The sequence below is a fragment of the Trifolium pratense genome, linkage group LG5 (assembly GCF_020283565.1).
Source record: "Trifolium pratense cultivar HEN17-A07 linkage group LG5, ARS_RC_1.1, whole genome shotgun sequence".
NCBI classification, from domain to species: Eukaryota; Viridiplantae; Streptophyta; class Magnoliopsida; order Fabales; family Fabaceae; genus Trifolium; species Trifolium pratense.
In genome coordinates this window covers 56,810,727-56,834,188 of record NC_060063.1, presented here as the reverse complement: position 1 = coordinate 56,834,188, position 23,462 = coordinate 56,810,727, and the positions used below count along the sequence as shown (strand labels likewise).

Here is a 23,462-nt window from a genome sequence, read left to right as displayed (position 1 = left end):
CAAATTTTAAATTCATCTTTTGCTGAATTTTTTTTATAATGTTATAAACATTCCTGCAAAAAATTCATTCAAATATACGTGTTGATAAATAAATGAGAGAATTGGGAAAAAGGATTGTCTCCAATACATGAGAGAATCCAGTGAATTATTTACCTTTGATTGTGATTTTTAATAATTAAAAATTTTGTACCAAAGAAAATGGATGGTTGTGATTCCACATGACATAAAATGTTACTAGAGACAACCCTCACCCCTAAAATTGTATGCATGATAATTTTGTAGTACTAAATGTAGTACTAAATAAACAATAAATTTAAGCTAAATTGCACTTTTAGACTCTTAATTTTCACAAATTTATAACTTTGGCCCCTTAACTTTCAAAATAGTACTTTTGACCCAAACTTTTACAAACTTGCAATTTTGGCAACATAACTTTAGTTTCTTTGGCAAAAGGATGAACCCCCATTGATTTTGACTAAGTTAACACACATGCGACAAATAATTCACATACCATGTCAGCATGTCTTGCCACACAGACAATGACTCACATGCCACGTCAACATGACTGACCACATTTGCCGACGTGATATTCGATTTATTCTTTGTATTTTAAGACATGTCGATGTGACATGTGAACATGTGCGTTGACTTAGTGAGAGGCAAAAATAGCAAATTTGTGAAAGTTAGAGAATCAAAAATGCTCTCTTGAAAGTTAAAGAGCCAAAATTGTAATTTTGTGAAAAAATAATACTTAACCTTCATTATATTCTCTCATCATCCACCTAATGACCTTTTCATTAATTTTAAAAAATAAAATAAAAAACCAAAAAATTAGGAAAAATAGGGTAAGTTTTCAATGTAAATTATAAAAAGAAATTCATTTTTTATAGATAAATTGAAAAAAATTTCATATATTTAGAGTATATTTACTTATCATTTTTCAATGTATCTCCGAAAAGTCAATTTTTTTTTTTTTGTAGTATTAGCACTACAGGAGAGAAATCTAATTCTCTGGCGTGGCAGAGATTGTAAACAGACAGAATATTCGACAGGAATCAATTGAATTGAATTGAATTGAATTGGACTTGGATCGAATAGAATAGAAGTAGAAGTAGAAGAAAGGGGGTGATCAGATTTATTTTTAGATCTGATAATCCGATTCCGATGGCTTCTACAGAGGGTTTGGTGCCCATAACTAGAGCCTTTCTGTCTTCTTACTACGACAAACATCCCTTTACTCCTCTTTCTCCTCATGTCTCCCTTCTTTCTTCTCAGCTTCGTACTATGGCTACTGATTTGCTCACCAACCATCCTCCTACTACCCATCCTGGTTTCGTTTCTTCCTTCTTTCATTTTTTATTTTGTGTGCGTATTATTATTTATTATTATTTATTTCATATAATACTTACTTACTATGTCAAATTCATCTGATTCCAGAAGAAACTACATTAATAAACGAAGCCAACACTCAACCTCCTCATAAGATTGATGAAAACATGTGGAAGAATCGAGAACATATTGAAGAAACTATTTTTTTACTTGAAGGATCTAATTGGCCAGAGGGGGTAATGTATATTTTTAATCCATTTTCCCGATCATTAATCTAACTTTCACTCTAGATTACTTTTTGTATATAACAAAACAAAAATTGCTCACATTTTTTTGTCCGATGCAGCTGAAGCAGCAGTCCGCAACTGACAATGTTGAATTTTCTATTGTGCTTGGGAAGCTGCAAGATAAACTTCGTCATACTTTGAAGAGTTTGGAATCATTCCAAATAAAAAATGCTGATCATGTATTTAACACAGGTACTTTGACTTTCATGACTTATTTTTATTGTCCAGATTCAGTAGTAGTATGTTGTTTTTTAATTGGACTACTTGGTTCACTCAATCTTTTTCTTCTTTCATCTCTAACTCAACAAATTGTATATGTAGTTATGACATATCTGCCTCAAGATTTTCGAGGAACTCTTCTCAGACAACAACGGGAACGCTCAGAGAGGAATAAGCAAGCAGAGGTGGATGCTTTGGTAAATTCTGGTGGTAGCATACGTGATCGATATGCTCTTCTGTGGAAACAACAGATGGACAGGTGAGGCTTCAATCTTGTCTAGTTGCCTGTGTGCATCGATAATAAATAACAAATATACTAAACCACATATGGCTCATAGGAGAAGGCAATTAGCTCAGCTTGGCTCTGCAACAGGAGTCTATAAAACCCTCGTCAAGTACCTAGTTGGAGTTCCCGAGGTATGGTTATCTTCAATGTTCAATACATGGTTGTGTTGTGCTGGCCTCTTTTTTTCCTTTTCTTTTTCCCTCTTTTGTTTCTTGTTGTTTGGAATCTGTTCTCTCATACTGTCTACTTAAATCAGCATTTTTTTTTTGATGCAACTACTTAAATCAGCATAGGTAACTTGTTTTGGCTAGGGGTGTGCAAAAAATCCAAGTAACCTTAACCAAATCATTAACCAAACCATATCCAAAATTAATAACCAAATCCATTTTAAAAAAAAACCAAACCAATCCAATACAAAAAAACCAATTCTAAACCCTATCCAATTTTTTATAATTGGTTTAAAATTGGTTTTTAAATTGAGGCCCAATAAGGAAAAAGCCCAATAGTTTTTTTTAAAAAAAAAAAAAAAATTTCCAAATTCAATTAATTATATAATTTAATAAATAAATAATTAATAAGGTGGTGGAGGAATTGGTCAACGCGGCGGTCAACGCCGGACCACCGGCGGCCGGCACGGCGGAGCTCCGGCGGTGGACGGTGGCGACCGGCGATTTTCCGGCGGCGACCGGCGGCCGACGCGGTGGTTGACGGCGGCGCTCCGGCGGCGGGCGCGGTGGTTGGCGGCGGCGCTCCGGCGGCCGACCACCGTCAACCACCCTTTAATATTTAATTATTTTTTATTTAACAAAATTTATTTATTTTAAAAATAATTATAAAAAACAGATTTTTGATGATTTTTTTTTAAAAAAAAATCTATATTTTAATTATTTTGGGCTTAAAAAAATCTGTTTTTTTGGGCTTAGTTTGAAATTTGTTGGGCTTAGAAAAAAAACTCTTATGAATTCATTATAAACCAATAATTCATAAAATTAAAGAAAAATTATGTTTTTTCTATAAACAATAATTATTAAATATGTTCTTTTAATCAATTAAACAAAAAAAAATATTGGCTTAATTATTGTAAAAAAAAAAGTTTAAATATATAGGAATTAAAAGTTATAATAATGCATTTTTAAAAAAAAATAAAAAATAAAATAAAATTTAAGATGAATCGGTTATAAATAAGTAACCTATTTTTTATTATAAACCGGTTATAAATTGGTTCCGAACCAATTATAAACCATATCCAAATTAGTTTTGCAAAATAACCAATTTTTCATTAAAATGGTTTTGGATATAAACCAAAACCATAAATATGGTTTGGTGTGGTGTGGTTTTTAAACCATGCACACCCCTAGTTTTGGCTTATAATAGCTTGATTTCAATGTTCCCAATGTAATGGAGCTAGCATAATTCTTTACGTATTTTTATGCAAAATGTATCAGTTTACATGAAGGTATGTCTTGGAATTTGTATAAATAATATAAATAGGGTAAATAATTATTGAAATAACAGTGATTAGCATATTTTCAATTCTTGTAATTATGACATTATAAATATATAATAAAGCTTCTTCTATGTAATTTAGACACCCAAATTTAATCTTGTCTTTTGTTTTGTCTTTTCTCAACACTATATTTAGAGCTTCACGAGAGACAATGATATTCAACATATGTCTGGTGTGGAACCACTTTCAATTGGTGAAATTTTCTTTTGGAAATTATGTTTATCTCTTGTTGTCTTCGTTGCAATGTCATCCTTTTAGTAGCTTCACATGCCCTGATAACTATTTATGCATGGAAATTCCTCAAATGAATAATACATATATAGAGTCCCAGTGTTGAGTCCCCAACATAAAATAGCATAATCCCATATATAGAGTCACTAACTGTAAGATAATGTGAACTTAGTTACAACTCCTCATATGTACATTCCTAAAACACGTTTTCCCCCTCAAGCTGGTGAATAGGTATTTGTTGAAATATTTCCTATTTAGTACTATTTATTTTCTTATTTAAGAGACATTATACTTATTTAAGAGTCATTATATTACTCCTAAAATAAAGGAGCTGAATTTGTATTTTCTCTCCTATAAAAGGAGCTCTTTCCTTCATAATAAATAATTACAGTCAGTTATCACTTATCACCCATATGCTTTTCTACATGGTATCATGAGCTCTATTAGGGCTAGGGTGATACTGTAAAAAAAAAAAAAAAAAAAAAAAAAAAAAACTGACGACCCATTCTTAATCCGACCCGACCGATCCAAACTATGGTGGATCCTACACAAACACCACCTCCTCCCGGAGGTCGTGGAGGCGGCGGCGGCACCAACATCAATTCCGGCAGCTCCAACAACAATTCCGGCAGAGGAAGTGGATTTGTCATTCCAGAAATGCCCAGTTTCATGGCAAACAACAATTTTAACGGTGGGATTGGTTATGGCAGAGGAGATCCCAACAACAACTTTTTTGGGTTTGGTTATGGCTACCCATTTGATGGTGGTTACAGTAACTCAGGAGGTGGAGGTCAAAATAACTCTCTTCAGGTTAATGTTCAGAAACTGGATGGCTCAAACTACCCTGAATGGTCCCAAACTGTTCGACTTATTCTAGAGGGCAAAGGCAAGTTGGGTTTTCTTACAGGTGATGTTCCGATGCCTGCAACAACACATCCTAATTACAGGTTCTGGAAATCTGAAAACTCTTCTATTATTGCCTGGCTTATTAATAATATGGAGATAGGTATGAGAAAAACATACATGTATCTGCCTACAGCAAAAGATGTTTGGGATGCTGTAAAACTGTCTTACTCTGATATTAAAAGTTTCTCTCAAATTTATGATCTAAAATCAAAGTTATGGAATTTAAAGCAGAATGACATGGATGTCACTACCTACTATAATGAATTGATGGCCCTTTGGCAAGAGTTGGATCAGTGCTATGATTATAACTGGAGGTGTACTGAAGACAGTGTTCAGTTTATTAAGACGCAGGAGAATGACCGTGTCTTTATTTTTCTTGCTGGTCTCAACAAGGAACTTGATGAAGTAAGAGGTAGAATTCTTGGAAATAATCCGCTGCCAACCATCCGAGAAACTTTTTCAGAAATCAGAAGGGAGGAGGCTAGACAAAAAGTGATGATGGGAAAGCCAAACTCAGCAACTGATGGTTCTGCCCTTGTCATAAACAACTTCAATAAAGACAGCAAGAAATATGGTAAGAAAAATGGTAAACTCTGGTGTGATCACTGTAAATTCTGGTGCTATCACACACAAGAGACTTGTTGGGAACTTCATGGAAAGCCTCCTAATTGGAAAAAGAAGGGTGAGGGTCGTGCACTTCAAGCAACTTCTGATCAAGAGCCGCAGTCTTCCGTAAATGCATTTCCATTCACTAAGGAACAACTAGACCAAATGTACAAACTCCTCGAGTCTCAAACACCTTCGTGCTCCATAGCCCAGAAAGGTAACTTTCCAAAATCAGCCCATCTTAGTGTCATTCCTAATCGTACATGGATCGTTGATTCTGGAGCCACCGATCATATGACCGGTGAATCCAGTTTATTTTCTTCATATAAACCATGTGCAGGAAATTTCAAAATTAAAATAGCAGATGGTTCTCTTTCAGCCGTTGCAGGAAAAGGTTCTATTGTTTTGTCTCCCTTACTAACCATCCAAGATGTGTTACATGTCCCAAATTTGTCTTGCAACTTATTGTCTGTCAGTAAGCTAACCGCAAATAAAAACTGTCAAGCTCATTTCTTTGATACTCATTGTGTTTTTCAGGATTTGATCTCGGGGAGGATGATTGGCACTGCTGAGGAAAGTGGTGGACTCTACTACTTGGAAGATGAACCAAAAACCAGACATCAATTTGGACCAATAAGTTTTTCTCCTGTTAAATCTTTTTTTGTTTCAAATAATAAGGATGACATTATGTTGTGGCATTTAAGATTAGGCCACCCTAGTTTTAAGTATTTAAGTTCATTGTTTCCTAAACTTTTTGTTGAACAAGACATTTCGTCACTTCAATGTGAGGTTTGTGAGTTTGCTAAACATCATCGAAGTGTTTTTCCAATTCAATCTTATAAACCTTCAAAACCCTTTTCAATGATTCATAGTGATGTTTGGGGGCCTAATCGAACAAGTACTTTATCCAACAAAAAATGGTTTATCACTTTCACAGATGATCATACTAGACTTTGTTGGGTATACTTGTTGAAAGAAAAATCTGAGGTAGGTCAAATAATTAAAAACTTTTGTAAATTGGTGCAGACGCAGTTTAACACCCAAATACAAGTGTTTAGAACTGACAATGGTACTGAATTTTTTAATAAAATTGTTGGAAATTTTTTTCTTGAAAATGGAATTGAGCATCAAAGTTCATGTGTTAACTCACCCCAACAAAATGGGATTGCAGAAAGGAAAAACCGGCACCTTCTTGAAGTTGCACGAGCACTACTATTCTCTACCAATGTCCCTAAATATTTATGGGGTGAAGCTGTCTTGACAGCTGCACATTTAATAAACCGTATGCCATCCCGTGTTTTGAAATTTCAAACTCCTTTGCAAAGTTTCTTGAAATATTTTCCAATTGCTTCAGTTCTATCTGATTTACCACTTAAAATATTTGGATGCACGGCTTTTGTTCACGAACACAAGCATCTTGGTAAACTTGAACCCCGTGCAATCAAATGTGTTTTTATTGGTTATTCATCTTCTCAAAAAGGTTATAAATGTTTTGATCCTAATACAAAGAAAATATTTGTAACAATGGACGTTACTTTTTTTGAAAACAAACCTTTTTTTGGTAATGATCATCTTCAAGGGGGGAAAACAAATGAAGATTCTCCTGAATTGTTTGAAAACTTAATTATCTCAGAAGATGTGTATATATCACATAATTCTGTTCCATGTACATCTGCACCTAAAGAAAATGCCTTGGAAAAATTAGATGAACCTACTCCTTCCATGAGTAAGGATCGATCAGAATCCGAGGCAACAAATCAAAACAAAGATCAAACAAATGTTTTTTCTGAAATTAATCAAAATGCACCAAATAAAGATCCTTATAATGAAACAGAAAAAAGATTTGAGGAAGGAAATCCAATTTGGAAAGGCAAATTTTATGTCAGAAGAAACAATGATCAAGTAGTAGAAGACCTTGTTCCTCAACTCAGCCAAGAATCTGAACCGAGTGAAAGTCAACCGACTCAGACAGGTAAATCTCTCCTTGATCCTAATTCTTTATATACCGATCTTGATGTCCCCATAGAACTTAGGAAACAATATACTGATCTTAATGTTCCCATAGCCCATAGGAAGCCAGGTAGACCATGTACTAGGCACCCCTTGTCTAACTTTGTATCATATTCAAACTTGTCTCCCTCTTTTGCTGCATTTACTTCTAATCTATCTAGTGTCAAAATTCCTAAGAATGTACAGGAGGCTCTAGAAATTCCAAAGTGGAAGGAAGCTGTTTTTGAGGAGATGAAAGCTCTTGAAAAGAATAAAACTTGGAGTGCCACAACTCTGCCGGCAGGTAAAAGAACTGTGGGATGTAAGTGGGTGTTCACAATAAAATACAATTCTGATGGATCAATCGGAAGGTACAAAGCTCGATTGGTTGCAAAAGGATTCACTCAGACCTATGGCATAGATTACTCAGAGACCTTTGCCCCTGTTGCAAAACTTAACACAATCAGAATACTCTTATCCCTTGCTGCTAACTTAGACTGGCCTCTCCATCAGCTAGATGTCAAAAATGCTTTTCTAAATGGTGATTTAGAAGAAGAAGTATATATGGATTGTCCTCCAGGTTTTGAAGAAACCTTTGGGTCACAGGTGTGTAAACTAAAGAAGTCCTTGTACGGGTTGAAACAATCTCCGAGAGCTTGGTTTGAAAAGTTTACTCAGTCTGTGAAGAAACAGGAATATACTCAAGGACAAGCAGATCATACTTTATTCATAAAGTCAGGTCAAAATGGAATGATAACTGTTTTGATAGTCTATGTTGATGATATTATTCTTACAGGTAATGATGAGATAGAAATGGAGAGATTAAAAAGAAACTTAGCAGCAGATTTTGAAATCAAAGACTTGGGTCCCCTCAAGTATTTCCTTGGCATGGAAGTAGCAAGGTCAAAGAAAGGAATTGTTGTTTCTCAGAGAAAATATGTTCTTGATCTCCTACAAGAGACAGGTATGAGTGGTTGTAAGCCTGCTGACACACCGATGGACCAAAGTGTCAAACTTTGGGAGAAAGGGGACACACCAGTTGACACTGGAAGATATCAGAGGTTGGTTGGAAAATTAATATATTTGGCTCATACTCGTCCTGACATTGCTTTCTCTGTTAGTGTTGTGAGTCAATTCATGCATGCACCATATGAAGAACACCTTGAAGCAGTGCACAAAATCTTGAGATACTTAAAAGCAACTCCTGGAAAAGGGTTATTCTTCAAGAAGACCAATGATAAAAATGTGGCAATATTCACTGATGCAGATTGGGCAGGGTCCATTATTGATAGAAAATCAACTTCAGGTTATTGCACATATGTGTGGGGGAATCTAGTGACTTGGAGAAGCAAAAAACAAGGAGTAGTTGCAAGAAGTAGTGCTGAAGCTGAGTTTAGAGCAATGGCCCAAGGAATTTGTGAAGGTATGTGGATTCTCAGAGTCCTAAAAGAACTGAAGATAGAGGTAGAACTCCCATTGAAATTGTACTGTGACAACAAGGCAGCTATAAGCATTGCTCATAATCCGGTTCAACATGATCGTACAAAACATATCGAGATCGACCGTCATTTCATCAAAGAAAAGATAGACTCTGGTACTCTCTGCTTGCCATTTATCCCTTCCAATCAACAGACTGCTGATATATTGACCAAAAGCTTGGGAAGAACAACATTTGAATACTTGATCAGCAAGTTGGGCATGATTGACATCTATGCACCAACTTGAGGGGGGGTGTTGAAATATTTCCTATTTAGTACTATTTATTTTCTTATTTAAGAGACATTATACTTATTTAAGAGTCATTATATTACTCCTAAAATAAAGGAGCTGAATTTGTATTTTCTCTCCTATAAAAGGAGCTCTTTCCTTCATAATAAATAATTACAGTCAGTTATCACTTATCACCCATATGCTTTTCTACAGTATTCTCCATTCTTATCTTAACTTACCCCTGTTTTACTCAACAACTTTTAGTTGTTTATTGAACTGAGCTGAAAGCATGCATGGATTTGAACAAGCACTGCAAGGGTATCAAATTTTTGCTTTAAAGTGTAAGTCCAAGCCTATCAGGAATAAGAATCCACAATTGCATGCATGATCTATTTTCTAATAACCAACTAGTATACATGTACCAAGCTTAGTGTGTCAACCAACATGGCATGACACAAATGTAGATACTCGGGTCCCTTAAACATTTGATCATGGGTTATACTCCTGTCCTGTCAGTATGAAGGAAAAATATGTTTGGAGAGGTGAGCACCTTAAATCGATCTCAGTTACCTTGATGGATTATTTTCCACAGTTACAAACAGAGGATACCTGGTTTATACAAAAAAAGCTTAGTACATTAGAATATATGTTCTTAGAATTTTGTGTTGGGCTTAACTCAATCTTACGAAACCGGCTTGTAAGGTGAGGATTATTACCCCCACTTATTAACATATTCAAGCCATCTCTCATCCAATGTGGGACTCTTAACATAAATATTGCAACTAAGCTAACTATACTATGCATATTGTAAATTATGGTAATTAGAATGTATTTGGATTCTTGTAATAATCTCATAATGTCTATATAACAAAGCTTCTTATGTGTAATTTAGATTCATAGATTTAATCACATCTCTTTCGATTCCTCCTTCCTTGGTAGCAGGTTTAAGTTGGTTCATGACTATTATCACCAATGTGATACTTATGACTAATTTGGACAGAAGTTGTTATTTAGATTATTTTGTTTTCTAGTTGTGTTTGTTTTGACTCATGATTTGTTGATATTCTAAAATACTATTCTATTTGAGTTATAGGTACTGCTTGATTTTACAAGGCAGATTAATGATGATGACGGGTACAAAGTTAACTCTTATTCAATGTTGTTCAGGCTTTCTTCTTTGTATCTGCACATTATATATATATGGGGAGGAGTCAAATTACATTGGTGTAACATTTGAGTAATGTTACAGACCGCTCAATAACGCTTTAACAAACACAAAATTTACAAAATTTACCATTGGATTGAAAGTTTATATCATATTAGATTTTTTTAAATATTTACATGAATGATCTATTCGATATAAACTTTCAATCCAATGGTGAATTTTGTAAAATTTGTATTCAGTTCAAGCATTATTGTGCGGTGTAACATTACTCAAATGTTACACCCGTGTAATTTGATCCCTCCCCCCTGATATATGTATATGTGTGTGTGTGGGTCTGTGTGTGAATAACAATCACATGATAACTCTTATCTACTGGCAGGCCCATGGAGGAGCAGCGTCATCGCTATGGACCACCGTTATACAGCCTCACCTCAATGATTCTTTCTGTCCGATTCTTCCTTTCATTATCATGGGCACGATATGGGTCTAAGAAATTGTGAGATACCTTCCATCTTTGGTATTTTAATGCTGGACTTTATGTTCTGATTGTGATGCTCTCAGTTCTATTGGTTTACTTGAATCTGAGTATTTCTCAATAACATTTGATGGACTTTATTATGATTATGGCCTATTTTGATGTGAATGTAGATTATTTGGACCTATATGTTAGCCAGCTTGGTTTATACCAGCTGCGCCTGTTTAGTTTTCAGGTTCAGATTCTATTATGGCCTATTTTTGGAATAGAACGTGACAGTTGTAGCAGACTGTCAGTTACAGACTCGAGCATATTTGTAGTAGGAGAAGCCATTAGAATAGGCCATGATTCACCAGGATCCTCTTCTACCTCAGGCTTGGAAATGAATGCTAAACAATATATGATCATATGGCATTTCAATGACAATTTATTTTTAGAAACATTTTATAGCTTCCTTAATTTAAAAAAGAAAAATAAGCCGTACCCTCTCCCTGTCCAAAACCCTCAATCTAAACATAACCTTAGGCTTTATTTGGGAGTTAGGAGGGAAAGGGAGGGGAGGGATTTGGAGGGAATGGAAAGATAAAGGAATCCCCACTTTTTTCGGAAGAGTGTTTTTGAAAGAAATGATATGAAAATACTTATGAGTAATATTTGTTTTGTTTTTTGATTATTATAAAGGGAATACATGTATATGAAAATTTATTCAAAATCCTCCAAAGTCTTCCCCCAATGCACTTTTTGAGTTCCACCGTATTAGAGGATTTTAGTCCAATGAAGAAAATAAAATCTCATGCAAGGTGGGAGGACTACTCACCCTTCCCTTTACTACTTCCTTTGTCCTCAAAATCTCCCCTCCCTTTCCCACCAAACTCCCAAACACAGCCTTGGACAATAAATCTTTTAGTTATTGATAAATAGTACTTTTTTGTTGGTGATCAGCTATAAATAATTGACGCATGCCATGTCTACAACCTACAGCTGCAAACATCAATGGAGTAACTACTTGCTAGTTTTGGCTGTGGTTACCTCTTGGATTTTGCCCATTATTAGTGAATATATGTTGAGTGGATTTATTGTTTGTTTATATAATCAACTAGTTGAATGTAACAACATCTACTAATTGATTGGGTTCGAGCTGTTAGGTTCAGTATATGTTCTGTTTATGGTTAGAAATTAGAATATTTTAGGGGCTAGGAAATATCATATAGAACTGATAGAGAAAGGGTCAAGTTTTTGAAGATGTTTGTTGTTATCTTTTATTTGTCTTTTGGGTTCAGTGATGTTTCATATTTTCATTGTGTTTGAAAGTTACTTCATGATGGTACAGAACTGTGCATATTACTTCCCTTTGTGTCTGCTCACAGCCTGTAGAGGAATTCTGTTAGTATTTAAAATAATTGAGGGACTTTGTTAGTTTGATTCTATAACAGCTGTGGCGTTCTTATATTCATTTACAATGTAGGGCACTTTTTAACCCTCTGTCTTCTCACTTTGTACGCATAATTTGTTAGAAAAAGGGAACAGTTAGCTGTCTTGGAGCAAGCTGTTGATGTCTATACCATGGAGTTTGAGAGGTTCATCTCATTTATTAGGTATAATAATGCTCGAGTTGATGTTGCTCATTCTTTAATTTCCTTTTATTAATAGTTAATACATTAAATTCATGATCACTTTAAATCTGTTTTTTTTTACAGAATATGGTTTTCATGCAAAATTTATGGAAATCATTTACAAACACATATAACGTTAGAATGTAATTTTCATACTATAGAGAGAAATAAATTTAAACCATGCAACCATACTCGAGAGAAAAGCAGTCCACAGTCGCATGATCGAGTGCAAAAGCAGTATTGTGCTATTGTAGTTACAACTTGAGAACTTGCATCGCATGGCCGAGCAGTTACTTCAACTCAAATTGGTGCATACGACATGTATGATTGTATGCTCCAATTTGACGGAGAGTGTTAGAAGGGAAATATGCTTAACCATCTATTGTTAGATCCAGTGGTCAGGATTTACCCTTTTCACCCTCATGACTGTCTCACTTAATACAAATCCCACATACAAAGTTTATCAACTGTGATCATGAAATGAGAGAAAAGATAATCTTAGTGATGCAAGTACAACCATGAATAGATAGTAAAGGTTGTTCTAATTCAATCTAATTATGAGGATTAACTGTATGGTCAGGTTAACCCTTTTCATGGAAACATTGATAGAGACCAAGTATGAGTTATATAGAAAAAGGGCTATTTTTGTAATAAAGAGTATAGTGAGGTTTTATGAGTAATTAGTGAGTGAGATAGGGTGCTGAGTTGGCAAGTTTGTTATGCCTCTTAGTAGTATATATAGTGAGGTAAGGGGAAGAGAGGAGGATTCGGTATCTTTTCAGTTAGGAACCGAAAGGTTTTGGGCAGAGAGAGAACCATCTCTTCTCGGAGGAGCTTAGCTCTGGGATTATAGGGATTTAATCTCTGTAATATTTTCCTTTTGATCATTAATAATACTATTCTATTTTCTCTGAAATTTGGTTCTAACAAATGGTCCGACCTACCGGATCCGACAAGGAGCCAGTGATGGAGGACGTTTGGGCTATGAAGAAGCAATTACCAGATTTCATGGGAACCGATCCTGTTGGCTGGATCGCTGCGGCCGAATGGTTCTTTGAGAAGAATGAAGTCCCATCTCGCGATAAGCTTCAGTGGGCTTTTATGAGCATGGAGGATGAACAAGCGATGATGTGGTTTTATTATTGGTGTGAAGAGAACCCAGATGCAGATTGGTAAACATTTTCCATGGCTATGATGAGACAATTTGGAGCACAGGTGGAGTACTTGACAGAAAAACACGTTGAGCCAAAGTTGAAGGTGATCGAGACATTCACTAATGACCGAGAAGAAGTTTGCATCAAAGAAATTGATCGTGAATCTGAAACGATCGTAATCGCAAAGGCCGAAAGGTTGGAAACATCTGAGACGCAAAGAAGTGAGAAGGAGCGAAAGATGAATGATTCACAATCTTCCCTCAAGCTGAAAGATCGAACTCTGTTGAAGGAGAAACCGTCGAAGGAACCAACTACGACGTCTCAATCAAACATCATGCTACCTCCATCGAAACCGCCGGCCGCCATTCTACCGGCGTCGACATTACTACGGCGAGCCCCACTGCCACCGGAGCCACCAGATGTTGGTGCACGAGTTAGGACTGTTCTACCATCATCACCGCTACTGAAACCACCAGACGTCAGTCGATCGGCAACGACACTACCACGTTGGGTCCCCCCGCCAAAGCCACCTGATACTTGTCCTGCCCAGTCACCGACGGCCAACATCGGAGCAGTAGGGAGCGATTCCATGCCAATTGAGTCACGTGATGTGCACGGGGATCAGATTCAGTTCATTGCTGATGAAGGATGGAAGGGTCTGGAGGATATAGGGGTAAAATGGTCATTTGATGATAAAGTGAGGTTAAAATGCAAAATTGATGAGCTAGGTATCAATTTAAACTTGATGGGCCAGATGGATAAATTTCTGCCGTCTATTTTACTTTTACACAGTAATAGCTTATTACACGTGTTTTCATCATATCACCACACATTACCTTTTCTCTCTCGAGTCACTCAATAGAAACCCATTATCATCAGTTATGGGTCATGCTTACACAATGCAATGTAAGTTGGGTCAATGCTGTAACCTAATGGGTCAGACCCAAGAGGATTTTTGTTGTTTGATGGAAGTAGTAATATGGGCTGTAATAGATTTACTGGGCTTTAATAGTAATTGGGCCATATGGAAGGGTGATGGGAATTTGAAGCTTAGAGGGAAGGATTACATTTCAGCTTTACATTATGGAAAAAAGGTGTGTTCATCTAGAGAACAATTATCCAAAACAAATGCCGAAGAAACTTCTTTATTATTCAAGTTCATGCCAAAGGTTAGGAACCTTGATCATTTTTCAAAACCTCAATTAGCAGCTGATAAGCAATATTACAATTTTGTAATAAATCACACCAATGGTCCATGTGAACTTTCAACTAACTCTTTGATGATTCCAATGGATGATCATGATGCTCTTGTAATTTGTGAGGAAGGAGTTGAAAGGTCCTCAAACACTGAAATATTGTTGAGAGGTGAGAATGTTCTTATATTCATTAACAAGGAGAGTAGAGAACAGATCATGAAAAACCGATTTTTTTTCCAAGCATCTCTTGCATCAAAAAATGGAAGAATGGAAATTATGAAGTTTGACTTAGACTGGCATGTGGTTATTATGTTAAGTTTTGCAATTGGTTTGGCTTGTGATGCTAAAAATGTTGAGATGGAGGCAGATCCAACAATTAATGCACTTTTAAGCTTGCATTCACGTATTCAAGACTTGGCAGTAAAGGTATTAACACTCCTTGTCTTTCACTTTGGTAATTGTTATTTGATCGTTCAAGGGGAATGTAGTTTTATTCCCACCAGTATGGAATCAATAGAGGTACTTTATGTGACAGCAACAAGCCTGAGAGATGGTTTGGAGGCTTCTTTCTCTTATTCACATAAGTTGGCAAATGAAATTATGTTAAGTTGTAGAAAGGGGATTGCCACACTGAATAATCAAAACAGAAAAAGGGAAGTCACAACACTGATGTCTACTCTTCAATTTGAGAATTTTACAATGAATGGTATAGTAAATGATGGTGTGGGCATGTTCTTGGGAATTACAGAGGAAACAATATTTGATATATTGGAAGTTGGAAATGAGTTTGTTCTTATTTCAATATTCAATGTATTTGATACATGGAGTGATGTTTTAGTGACTGCTTTACTTGAGATGCATATGAAACAGGGGCATGTTTCTTGTGCACGTGGGGTTGTTGTATGGAAGGCATCGATAGGAATGTATGCAAAGAAGGGAGAATGTGAATATGCTTTTGAAATTATATCCTTATACTCATCGGTGTTGACCAGACAATGGGATCCGGGGAAATTCAATGTGTTGATGTTAGTGGCTGCTTATGAAATTTGCTGGAGAATTGTGTATGCTAGACGAAAGTTTTTTGAAATTCTATCTGATGCTACAAACCACAAGCTAGAGGTTATCACACAACCATGGCTAATCTTCATGCAGTGGTTATTTTTTAGATTTATGAGCCAAACTCAAATCTATCATCACCATAGAAATTGCAATAAAGAAAAAGATTTGTGGTCCTCCAAAATTCTGGTGCAGATGGTCTTCAACTTCAGCTCTGTGAACAGGCTAGTTCCAAGTTGGTTCTTAAGAAAACTACTATCTCTTCCAACAATAGGAAAGAAAGTCATACTGCTAATGAAGTCTGTAAATGAAGTCATGTGGAGAATAGCACAATTTGTAGTTGATAGAGGCAAAGTTTTATTGGAAACAAATCCCAACCTTGAGGACAAGGTTGTTTTGAAGGGGTGGGTATTGATAGAGACCAAGTATGAGTTATATAGAAAAAGGGCTATTTTTGTAATAAAGAGTATAGTGAGGTTTTATGAGTAATTAGTGAGTGAGATAGGGTGCTGAGTTGGCAAGTTTGTTATGCCTCTTAGTAGTATATATAGTGAGGTAAGGGGAAGAGAGGAGGATTCGGTATCTTTTCAGTTAGGAACCGAAAGGTTTTGGGCAGAGAGAGAACCATCTCTTCTCGGAGGAGCTTAGCTCTGGGATTATAGGGATTTAATCTCTGTAATATTTTCCTTTTGATCATTAATAATACTATTCTATTTTCTCTGAAATTTGGTTCTAACAAACATGCTCTCACTTAATACACTTTCTAGTGTCTCTAATTATTTGATATTATCTTGACGGAAATGTTTGCTACATTAGAAGATTTAGACACTTATAAGTATGCACTCTAATCTAATTGTGGATATTTACTTTTATTTTAAATATCATATTATATGAAGACTTAAACTTCGTGTCGATGAAAATGTTTATGTTCTCACCTGAGTCACTTCTATTACAAAGTTTTATTTCTTGTTGAATAACTTGCTATTTTTGAATTGATGCAATGAAACATCAATTAGTTTTTGATTTGTTATATAATAGTAGCAATACAATAAAAAAGATCACGTGTTGGGACATTTTCCATCCAAATTTTGAGATCAACACAAGTGATGAAAATAGCTAGATATTTACTGAAGATACATATAAAACTTTCAGGAGAGACTAATGTGTTACCAAACAAGAATTCAAATCTTAACAACCAGACTAAGTTTTTCCACGTATGGCCAAAAATCGGTAATAATTCGAGATCCACACTCTTCGATGTCATCCAACTTCGGAAAAAAGATATTTGCAGTCTCTAATCTTTGGTCGTCCTTTTAGGTTTGGACACATATTAAGAAATAATAAATTTAGACCTTTTCAGTCTTCACAGTTTACCCTTAATCTATTAAGTAAAAGTAAAATTCATTTAATGCATGCTTTTTGTTTTTGTAAGGGTAGAAAAGAAAACACATCATTAATTGCATCTTGAGTTTATAAAAGAACCAAAGTTGTGACAAAAATAAAAAGCTTAAATAATAAATAATTGGATTGATGAATGTTTCAGTTTGTAAATGTTATCAAAATGAGTGAAGTATGCTAATTTTAAACCTAGTGTGAACGGAAATCTGTTCTTGTTTACACTTGTATTACTAGAGAGTTTTATTTCTTGTTGAATAACTTTGCTAGTAATTTTGATCAGTGGGGTCTTTGCAAACTCGCCTTTCTTCATTCCAGCAGATGTTGCTGGTGCAATGGAAGTAAGGTAAATATCAAATCTTGCTTTCTTGTCTGATTTTCTCTATTTCAAGCCAATATTCAGATTCATCCTTTTCAGGAAAAATGACGACTACAAAGAGATAAGTGTTCCAGCTGGAAAAACTTTCGAGGTATATTTACAAGTCTTGTGAAATTTATTAACCTGTTTTTTTACAAGACTGACAAATCATTGTTGTTTAATTGATAAATTTTGCTTCCTGTTGTACATAACATGCCACAAATTTTCCCTATTGTATGCTCAATCTAGAGTTAATGTTATCGCATTTGTAATTTCCTCTGCGAGTCAGCTGTATTTGTGGAAATTGCCTTTGAAAACAATGATCAAAACTGTAGAGGTTCTGCCTATGGCACATGAGGCGCAAGATTGCAGGGTATGAGGCGCAGAAGCAGGATTGCTTGCTGCCATTGGCGCACCATGCGCCAGTTCCTGCGTCCCAATGCGCAGTTCGCAGTATATATGCTACTGTGTTCATTTTGCAGATAGTGAGGGAGCGGATGAGAGAGAACATGAGGGTTTTGGAAAGGGGTTTTTCACCAACATCAAGGCTAGGGATAAGAGGGTTTCTCTTGGGTAATCTCTAGGGTTGGGAACTCATTCTTTCATCTTGTAAACACTTATTGATTGAATCTCTTGGTCACGGGGAGAGATTCGGGAAAAAGGTAGATTTAGGAAAAACTCTAAATCTTGTAACTTTTGTGGTGAATCTCATTGTAATCAAGTTTTCTATTGATAGTGGAACGGAGAGCTCTCTCTCTCCCCCAGAGTAGGTTGGTTTTAACCGAACTGGGTAAACAATTTCATTGTGTTCTTTATCGCTTTTTTGGTAGTTTTAGCTTTTGTGTTTAATTGCTCAATCATTTTGATTTGGTTGCTTATTCGTTTCCTCCACACACTAAAGGATTTATTGGTGTGATTATCTTCGGATTCACAACAAGAATTTATGATAATCTTTGAATCTCAGGTTATACTCTCAGTGGACTCAGTAAACTCGTATATTGCATGGGATTTTTCTTTAGTACAAGGCAAGATAAATATGGTATTGCTGCTACAGTTCTTTGTTTGTGCTACATTGTCATAATATTCCCAAGACATCCTTCTATATAGTAAACTTTTTGTTTATTGTCAGGATATTGGATTTAGTTTGGAGTTTGCAAATCCTACTGGGGAAAAGATTGTAAGTTTGATTGTCATTTCCGTATTGTACTCTAATTGGTTACTTTAGATTATCACTATCAGAAGCCTTGTTAATCTTCATGTCATCACCCATTCTTATATTCAATCTCTTAGGCTCGTACCCAGCCTATGTTCTCCATTATTCAGTTCTGTATTGTATTGCATTGTATTCTATTAACTCTGTTTTGCCATTTTTCATTCTCATGGTGGCTGATTGGTTGACACAGCTGATGTTGCCTTACCGCCGATACGAGTCTGACCAAGTGAGTCTGTCATGTTTGTTGCAACTTATATGTTTCACAGCATTTGATGTGTAAATACTCGTCTTAAATTTTATGCAATGTAATTTTAGGGGAACTTCTGCACATTAATGGCCGGAAGCTATAAACTGATGTGGGACAACACACATTCAACTTTTTTTAGAAAGGTGTGTAGCATGTTTAACTTGTTCAGTCAGATGCGAAGTTTCTCATTATCCCACTTGGACTGGTTTCTGAATACAAATTATTGGGCATATGTATATATTGATGAATTTACATTGGGAATGATTAGATACTTCAATCTTAACAGCATGTGTTCCTGCGAGGCTTGACTAGCCTTCACTATATCGTAATTTGCTCATTGTTATTGCATTTCTTCACTGACCACGTTAACACTTCAAATGAGATGACACAGCAGTCTTCTTCGTGGCATCTTTTCCCATTTGCATTTTTTGTTTTGGAGTTTTGTGCTTTGTTAACTCATTTCTTCCTATTAGCATAGATCATTGCTCACAGACTCAGCATGCTGTAAAGAATAAATGGTAGGATTTTCTGATGCGTTAATGTATATTTGTATGTGGACTGTAGGTGCTACGGTATAAGGTAGATTGTATACCTCCTGTTCCCGAACCTGCGCAAGATTGATGCGAAAGTGCTGTAAAAGGCCTCAGGATACAGATTGATATGCTAGTAATTTTAATATTTGTTGAAAACAGAAGTTCCAATTAATCATGCCAAGATTGAGATGCCATGATTGAGATGTGTTCAATTGATTTCTGTGGAGGGAGATGTAAAGGTGCTGGGATCATAATTAACCTTTTGTATAAAATTGTCAAACGTTGGGTTTTATAAGACTGTTGTAATGTCAAAGAATTGATCTGGTAGTAGTTGTTGTGAATTGTGATACAATTGTACTTACAGCCAAACATGTGGCAATTATGTTTTCGGTTTTCTTATATGAGTTATTATGAGGAGTTGACAAAGTAAGGGAACCATATCATGCGGTTATTAGAGATTTTCTTTTCTCGCTCCCGAGAGTCTTATGCGCCCCCTGGCCTTCCAATTTTACACCACTCGCTGAGTGTAAAATCTCAAAAACTTGAAAAACTGGGAAAAAAAAGTTCGCATCATAGGATGCGAATCTTATGAAAATCAATTTTTTTTTCTCTTCACCCTTCGCTCATCTTCCATGAAACAATTTTGAATGAAACACCGTTTGCAAGTTAAGGTGCGAACCCTTCCTTCACCCCCATCCCATGAATTCTACGGTGTGTGATATTTGTTTTTTGAATGGCGGTGTGTGTGATTGATCAACACTATTGGATAATCATGGAGCAAATCAAAAGATCATGCACATAAATGCATTATCATGAGATCATACACAAAAATACAATTGTGATCACATCTTGGTTTTTTTTTTACGCACATCTTTGGTTCTTATTAGGAATATAATAATTAGTATATTTTAGTCATTTCCTTATAAGAATATATTAGTTAAAATGCAAGCTTCGGTTGGAACTTAAATACTTCGGCACTAACTTCTCGGTTAGAGGGCTTTAGCCTTTTTGGAATGTACTGTATTTACTATCTAATGCATGCTCCATCGAGTAGAGTACGTGAGAGAAGGGCTCTTTGAGGGGAAGAAGACGGTGTTATAGAGAATACCTTTTTGTCGAAATAACCAAGGGGATGTTGGCAAATGAGATTTTCGGCAGAAAGGAACTCTCAAAGCATGGGGTTTCGCCAGGCGAAGCTCCTATCCCCAAACAAAGAAAGAAAGGCTGTTAGGAAAGCGTTTATGGAGCAGGAACCTATTTTTAGAGGTCAACCCGCTTTCTTTCTCTGATCCCCAATATGAGTGAGACCAAGATGGCTGACTGGAGTCCTTACTCTTCTTTATCCAGTTAAAGATTAATTTTTTGAGTTAGATCGAATGGAATATTTTCAAGAAGAGCGCTCCGAGCATTCCGCTCTACAGATATCTTGAATACTTCCAATAGCTGCAACAAAGAGGGCGGAAAGAAGAAGAGCTCAAGACCACCACAACATTCGATTCACTACCTCTCTCTAGATCAATTCCTATTATTTCTCACCCGAAGGAACTCAACTACCTTTCGAGAAAACCGAGACGAGAATCACGAGCTACCTTCCCTTCTGCCCTTTGTCCCGAGGGACTCACTGGAATAGTCCCGACAAATTCAGGGCTAGACATTGCTAGAACGTCGTGAGACAGTTCGGTTCCTATCTACCGTTAGTGTTGAAGGGAGAACTGCGAGGAGCCAACCTATGCGCCGGAGAAAGCCAGGTGCCGTAGGCAAGCACTATTCTTTTCGGCCCGGAGCATAGATTCCCCATAACAAATAGGCTAACTCTATCTCATCAAACACACACACACACACACATATATATATATATATATATATATAGTTGGGGGTTGATCGCTAGTCTTTTAATCCACAAAAACCTCATAGTTGAGGGTAGTAATAAATGTGTAGAAGAAAGAGTATATTGATAAAGATATATTTTTTTCTTTCCAAAATCAAAAGAGAGATTGGTCCAAAAAAAGTAAGGATTTCGAGCTAGCTTGACCCTGAGGTCCATATCGGTAATAGAAAGACTTGCCAGGATCCGTTAGGGTGAGGAAAAAAGAGGTGGCTAAGTAAACAATCCCATCTTCCAAGAGTAGTTGCTAGTTCTCGACTCCGCTATGAATCTTATTGAATCAACTCCTGATGCCGGAACCGGACGCAAAACTCCCCTTTTGGCTTTCTTCCGCTAGGAAATTAGACTCTGACTGAGTGTGAATGACCGACTTGGCATTCTCTGCCGGCCTCCTTGCTACGTTGAGAGGGGCTGGGTTTCGAACTCCGATCATCCCACTTATCCATCTTATGGGTGGACTTTCTAGTCACTAGACTACTTGACAAAAAAAATATATTAGTTAAAATGCAAGCTGAGTAATATAAAAAAAGTGCAAACTGTGTTTTCGTTCACACTCAAACTAGCGAATTGTGTTTGAGTTCGCATTCTAGACAGTGAACTGTATTTTTTTCATAATTTTTTTATTCATGGGGTGTGAAGGGTTTCATAATAACCAATTTTGAGTAAAAAAAAAACTGTCACTCGTTATCTAGGATGCGAACATTGCATCGTAAAAAGCAAAGAATTATTTTGGTAATTTCATAGGGCGCGTGAGAAAATTTGGGGAAGTAAAAGTCCGGGCTTAAATTAAATTTAAGTTGTTCAACAAAAACTGTTTTGAGAGTAATTTAGACAAAAAAAAGTCCAGCCCAAAAGAGGATATCCATATCCATCCCCTTTACATAGATTTCTCAAAGATTCTCTCCATTAGAGATAATATTATTTGAGTTAATATCATTTATTAATTAATATAAATTTAATAAAGTACATTGGTTGAAGGTTTTTTTTTATAGATGAAGTGGTAATTCACTGACATCCGGCCTAATAATTTTGACATTTTTGCCAGTTGAGCTAGGACTTACGAGACATTGGATGTAACAAATCTATGCTTAAATTTCATGAATAACTTGACTGTTGAATGAGAAATAATGGACATTGGATGCGAGCTAGTTACCAAATCATGCATATTGTACCACATCGCTTATGTGAGAAATGAGAATGAGAGGCTATAGTCTATATAAGCTGTTGAAGAGGAAGTGAATACTATTTGGACTAAAGTGCACTTAGACCATCTCCGATGGTGTAGTACCTATTAGGTACTCATGGTACTTATTATGTACTACCATTGGAGCACAACACATTTTAGTACCTAATAGGTACCACTTCTAATATAAGAACTCTCTCTCTCTTCTTTTTATGGGACCCACTTTATTTAATATATTCAAAATAATTTAATTTGGCAATATTATTTTAAATTAAATTTCAAATTTTAATGATGTGGAGTTATTGATGGGACCCATTTTAGAACTTTTTATGAAATGCTCCATTGGAGGGGTTGAGTATCTATTAGGTACTATTATTAAAAAAATAATAAATTGATGATGTGTCTATGTGAGACCATTTAAATACTCAAAAATGAAGTGCTCTATTGTGGATGCTCTTAGTTCACATTAAAATCTCAAGTATATAAGCCTATTAATGAGGCCAAGTCTAACATGAGCAAGTGATTCATGCACCGTGCATAAGTCTCGGATAACATTATAAACCGCTAATTTTGATGGATCTCAATAATCTATCAAATGATTTTCAATTTTTTTAAAAATTTCTACGGATGATCTATATGATGTAATCTTTCAATCTAACAGTCGATTTTGTAAAATTCGTATTCGTTATAATGTTATTCGAGACTTGTGCATCATGGTGCACTATGGTTCATGTTAGAAAAAACCCTATTGAATTTTGCCTATATGAATGAAGTTTTAAAATTTTGGACCCCTAAAATTCTGAGCCCTGCGGTGCAGCTCATTCTGCACTTGCCATGTCCGTCAAGAGTTACTTCACCACTCTTAACTCTTTTGTACATCGTCATCTGGAACCACACGAGTGATTTGCGTTGCAGGTAC

The 23,462-nt window shown here is 35.9% G+C and overlaps 1 protein-coding gene across 2 annotated transcripts; it reads left to right on the top strand.

Annotated features, from left to right (window-relative positions):
* Positions 1 to 886: 886 nt before the first annotated feature.
* LOC123883002 lies at positions 887 to 19,901 on the top strand. Of its 2 annotated transcripts, XM_045931682.1 has the most exons (15): positions 887 to 1,330; positions 1,438 to 1,565; positions 1,676 to 1,808; positions 1,938 to 2,094; positions 2,174 to 2,252; positions 10,164 to 10,204; positions 10,615 to 10,731; positions 12,225 to 12,305; positions 17,408 to 17,470; positions 17,543 to 17,594; positions 18,447 to 18,521; positions 18,612 to 18,659; positions 18,886 to 18,921; positions 19,011 to 19,085; positions 19,507 to 19,901. In XM_045931682.1, exons 1-15 carry the CDS (start codon positions 1,165 to 1,167, stop codon positions 19,561 to 19,563), a joined length of 1,308 nt encoding a protein of 435 aa, XP_045787638.1. In that variant the 5' UTR covers positions 887 to 1,164; the 3' UTR covers positions 19,564 to 19,901. The 2 variants fall into 2 exon arrangements, with proteins under 2 accessions (XP_045787638.1, XP_045787639.1); XM_045931683.1 differs by lacking the exon at positions 12,225 to 12,305 and having other exon boundaries at positions 955 to 1,330.
* Positions 19,902 to 23,462: the final 3,561 nt, after the last annotated feature.

What these genes read in the sequence shown, in the direction of transcription:
- LOC123883002 (XM_045931682.1), top strand. Translation starts at nt 1,165, where the DNA reads ATGGCTTCTACAGAGGGTTTGGTGCCCATAACTAGAGCCTTTCTGTCT. An exon ending in TGGAAACAACAGATGGACAG is followed by an intron (nt 2,095 to 2,173) that starts GTGAGGCTTCAA and finishes TATGGCTCATAG; the next exon opens with GAGAAGGCAATTAGCTCAGC. An exon ending in GCTGGTGCAATGGAAGTAAG is followed by an intron (nt 17,471 to 17,542) that starts GTAAATATCAAA and finishes CATCCTTTTCAG; the next exon opens with GAAAAATGACGACTACAAAG.